Source organism: Silene latifolia, chromosome 10 (genome assembly GCF_048544455.1).
Source record: "Silene latifolia isolate original U9 population chromosome 10, ASM4854445v1, whole genome shotgun sequence".
Classification (NCBI taxonomy): domain Eukaryota; kingdom Viridiplantae; phylum Streptophyta; class Magnoliopsida; order Caryophyllales; family Caryophyllaceae; genus Silene; species Silene latifolia.
The window spans coordinates 91,476,771-91,481,602 of NC_133535.1; the positions used below are offsets into that span (position 1 = coordinate 91,476,771).

Sequence of the window (4,832 nt, forward strand, 5' to 3'; positions counted from 1 at the left end):
TGGTCTAGTATTTTTGCAAGGAGGGCTTTTGAGAAATCTACGCTGGTGAAGTCGGCACAGAGGTGTAAGGGTAATTTAAGACTCACCCCTGCACGACAAGGGGTAGGGTATGAAGAGGATGCCATTGAAAGGCGAGCACAGGGTTGAAATTTTAAAGATGAGCGGTAGAAAATTGTGAGCAAGAGGATAAGGAAAGAAGAAGCAATTTATAGGGGAAAATCCGACAAGGGGAAGGTTATGTGTCAAACAGTGGGTTCTCATAACTAACGGCGAGACAGGGAATGGATTGAGGGTGCAAGTTGAAAGTTAGGCATGGATTGAGGGTGCAAGTTGAAAAGGGCGGTGATGAGGAGAGTGAGGGTGGGAAGTAGCTGTGAGGCAAAGAGCTGGATGAGACACCTCAAAAGAGGAAAAATTAGGCAAGAAAGAAAGGGTTAGTGGAGGGTGTTAGAGGTGATAGTGGAGGAGTTAGGTGTAGAAATGGCGAAGCGATGGTAGAACAAGAAACCTATTGCCTAAGGAAACTCACAGAGAAACTCTCTAGTGATAGAGAGAGATTTTCCAAGTTCGAAGATGGAACTACTTAGTTTTTAGTTGATATGTGATTGAGTATTTTTGGAAGAGTTGAATACAATATACAAATTGGTGAAGTTGGATATTAATGACATACCAAGCCATCTTCCGTACTTTGAACTAAGGTGGATTCTAGTGTAACAGAAGACTCAAAAGTCAAAACATAGAAACGATGTGATTTCATTACAAACGCACAAATTCGTTACAATCTTCGCACCAATGCTTCAGCAGCATTTCAAAAGACGGCTCACGTGTTCAGAACTGTTCTACAAAAGTTATACATCTTGTTGGATACATAAATCATGTCAGAATAATAAACTAAACACTGAATTTGTAATCCTATAGAGAAGGGACTGTTTCTGCACGTATGAACTTTTTAAGAATGGCCTTCTCTTCATCAATTCGTCTCTTATCGTCTTTATTTCTGGGTTTGATTTTCCTCTTCTCATCCAGCATCCACTTAAAAAGCTCTCTTTGATGTTCTTCAGGGACCGGTTCACGCACTTTCACAAGGTCTGCAATTGGAGTTGATGGCGCGATTTCTGGCTCTTCCAAGCTTTCCACAGTTGGGGGAGGTGTACTAGTTGGAGGTGGAGATTTCAACGGTGGTTTCTCAGTTTTCAAACTTGAAGACTTCATTTTAGCCCTAGCAAATATGTAAGCTGGTATTTGTTGGTAATTTCATTAGTGATTCAACACAAGCTCAAAAGAGACAACTGAAACACAACAATTTTAGTCAATTACTTCATATTAGCCAACTACCCACGACTCCACAAGCAAGCATTCGGAAATCGTAGCTAAGGGAAAGAGTGGCTTATAAGTGGCAAACATTGATTACTTCAAAAGAAAGTATGACCCAAAAGAAAACTAATCCAAAAAAAGGAAAAAAAAAAAAAAAAAAGAACTCTAAAAGTGCTTGCACTGCACTGAGAGAAGGCTTTGAATGATAATGCAAATAAGAAAAACTAATTCAGAAGCACGCTTGCATGGATCAGCCTGCCTGATTTCAAATAAAATATCCACACGGAAAGAAATGCTACTAATGTGGTGTTGCTTTCTCGTATCTTTTTAAGAATATACTATGTCGGTTGCTTTGAAATCTTGTTGAATAACTTTCAAACTGTTCAGTCATCAAAGTTTTCATGCAAATAGCGTAATAAAGACAACAAAGTGATGAGAAGTGAACGTCAGGGGTTGCTATCTTCACATAATCACACAGATCCCTAACCTGCCTCTTTTAAGGGTGTACAAAACTGCAAGGGTAGAATGTACGTGTGCACCAATTCTTCCCTTGATTCTGAACACAATTATCTTTTGCACATGTTTATCGCATTATAAACAAATACCTCATGCACTGTCTTCTAATATCAGAAAGAGCTACATTCCATTGTGTTCTCTACTAACAAAGTCACATTCATTTTGACCAAGTTTATTAGAAATTGATGTCACAGCCTTTCAGAGCAAACTACCAAAGAGAGTACCAAACTTAACAAATATCCGAGGTTTTGCATTTTGACACTATAGATGAAGGTACGCTGAACGTAATCGGCCAAAGTTCAACTACACAAAAACAACAAGGTAATTCAAACCCCACAAATGTAAGCTTTCTCATTAAGATCTAAATCTAACTTTGGATCAAACACCGAAACATAAAACACTCCACGAGTCAAAGAAATGAGTAAAACTATACAGAAAACAAACAATCATTACGGTTACTAGTTTTTGGTCCTTACTCTTTTCCTTTCTTTGGTGCAAGGTCAGTAATGGCAAGCAACTTATTTTACAACATGAGTCTTTATTCAACCACGTAACATGTAGGACCAGTCTGTATTGACTAACCAAGGATGTTTCAAAACAAAAAATGGGTTTAAGACAATATGGCTAGATGCCTAGATATAGAACAAATGTCGATACTAAAATGGGAAGAAAGGGGGCGTAAATGAGTGTAACGGCGGGAAATAGAAAAGCCTGTTTGAATAAGCAAGGAAGAAATGTCTTCAACGTTGAAGAGGAATATTCCTACCAGAGTAAAATGGTTAACCATAAATCCCATTCCTTTGCTTGATGACATTAGTTTACTAGAGGCTCCTCCCTCAATTCTTTCGAACCTGGGTTCCGGAGGGGGAATGTAAGAAACATTACCCGTTTCGAATAGCCAAATGTTATCGAAATGAAGATTTGGGCATTTCTTCTAACCATCCATCTACCCGTACCCAAAAGATTGTTTATACCTTACAAGACATAGATATAATCGAAGTTTATTCTGTAAAATAATTGAGAACCCGCCCATTTTCACCATGGAAAATGGATTCTTAATCCTAAATCACCACCGTCTGATTCCCCTGATGTTGTTTGAAAACAAGCAATGTGGCATTTTAATTGCATAATCAAAACACGTTCAAATACCAGAAAACTGCATAAATCCACAGAAAATAAAAGTACATTCATAGAATAATCATATCAAGAAAATGAACCAACACAATTAAAAGATCATAAAATGAAAATCAAAGTAAAAAAGAGAGAGAAAGAGGATTACCACCAAGGCCTAAGTTAGCGATCATGAAGACTCTCCAAGCAATTTTGTATCGTTCAATTCGTGCTGTCGGAATATCAGGTATTGACGACGGCGGTGGTGGTAATGGTGGTGATGGTGCTGGTGGTGGAGATGCTTCCATTTTTCAATTGCCTAAAATTTACTTCTCTTGATTCTTGATATACTCTCTATATTTTTTTATTTTATGCCCCAATTTTTTGGACGACTTATAGTTTTCCAGAAAAAATACTCATAATATATCTGTTTATTTCTACCCAAATTCTAGTTTAACTCGAGATATTCGGGATATAATAAAACGAGTCAAATACTGACATAAATAAAAAATGTCTTAGAATCATAATTATGTTTCGTCCATTTATATAGGATAGTATTTAATCCGTTTTATACTCAAATGAATATAGTGTCTCAGGTAAGATCAATTTGTTATTTATAAGCCGCTACTATAAGACATGGGATTATTATTCCCTCTTACCAATTTGCCCTTATCTTCACACCTGTCCAGACTGACCATTTTATTACTTTATCAAAACTAATCCTTATATCCCTCTTACTCCTTCACAGTTAGGGGCGAACCCAGGATTTTAAATATAGGATAACGAAAAAATATACATTATAATCATAAGAAAAAATTCATATGCGAAAGAATAAATATAAGTTGTGAATTCTAAATTACAAACCTAACACGAAAGAAACAAAAAGACTAAAACCGTGACAAAAACTGTACATCCAATTTTCCCATGTTTTGTCTCGTTTTATTAATTACCGCAAAAGACAGTCCCGTTATACAAAAGAGAACTCATTTATTAAAAATAAATTAATACAGTAATATTTTTGATAAAAATACACTGTTGTGTAGTACCGTCTTATCTTATACGGTAAGTTTCCTGAGAGAAGGTCTCACGAAATTTATTTGGAGACCAATAATAAACTCCTTGAAAAATTATATATATAACCTAATAAAAGGGGTTTGTATATGATAGGCTCGTATTTCTACTATCCATTTAGCATATTTGAAGTACAATAAAGCGACATTGGGGTGTGGTTTTATATGATTATCGTCACAATTGTCATTTTCCAAATGTCGGGTTAATAATATAGAGTTTTGAGCAATGATCGAAAGTAAAGGTATGTCTTGAAGTCTACCATGGTACAAAAGATGTACCGGCAAAAAGGAAGACTAGCTAAGACAGGAAGAAGTGAAAGGATGAAGCAATTGAAGATTTAAAGCTTCGTTTGCATAAGAACGACTTCAAATAGGGATATCTTGACTTCTAAAACTCATATCGATGCCAGGCGAAGTGGAGGTGAAATCTTATGTTCTTAGCTTTCCAATGGCAGGTCATACGCCTCATTTGGCAAAGTAGCGAGAGAGATATGGCTTTCGAAAAACAAAATGTCAGACCCCCCAAAGGCGCACCGTACGCCCTCCCCATACCCAAAAGGCGCACCGTGCGCCCTACGTGCTGTGTTTTCGCTCTTTACGGACTAAATATCCACTTGAAGCCCATTAACCCCAATTAGATTTAACCTATAAATAGGTGATTATTGACACGGTTGTCGCAACCTATAAAAAATAAACCAACTGGTCTCTAACTAATGTAGCTAGGAAAGTCGGAAACGTATCCACATGGAGGCTAATTGCGATCTATTTGTCAATCTTAGTCTGTTTAAGTCACAACTATTGTTTGATTTTGTACTAAACTAA

At 36.8% G+C, this 4,832-nt stretch overlaps 1 protein-coding gene across 1 annotated transcript; it reads right to left on the reverse strand.

Annotated features, from left to right (window-relative positions):
* Positions 1-729: 729 nt before the first annotated feature.
* LOC141605739 (uncharacterized) lies at positions 730-3,526 on the reverse strand. Its single transcript, XM_074424619.1, has 2 exons — positions 3,110-3,526; positions 730-1,235 (listed from the first exon to the last, which is right to left on the reverse strand). Exons 1-2 carry the CDS (start codon positions 3,246-3,248, stop codon positions 913-915), a joined length of 462 nt encoding a protein of 153 aa, XP_074280720.1. The 5' UTR covers positions 3,249-3,526; the 3' UTR covers positions 730-912.
* Positions 3,527-4,832: the final 1,306 nt, after the last annotated feature.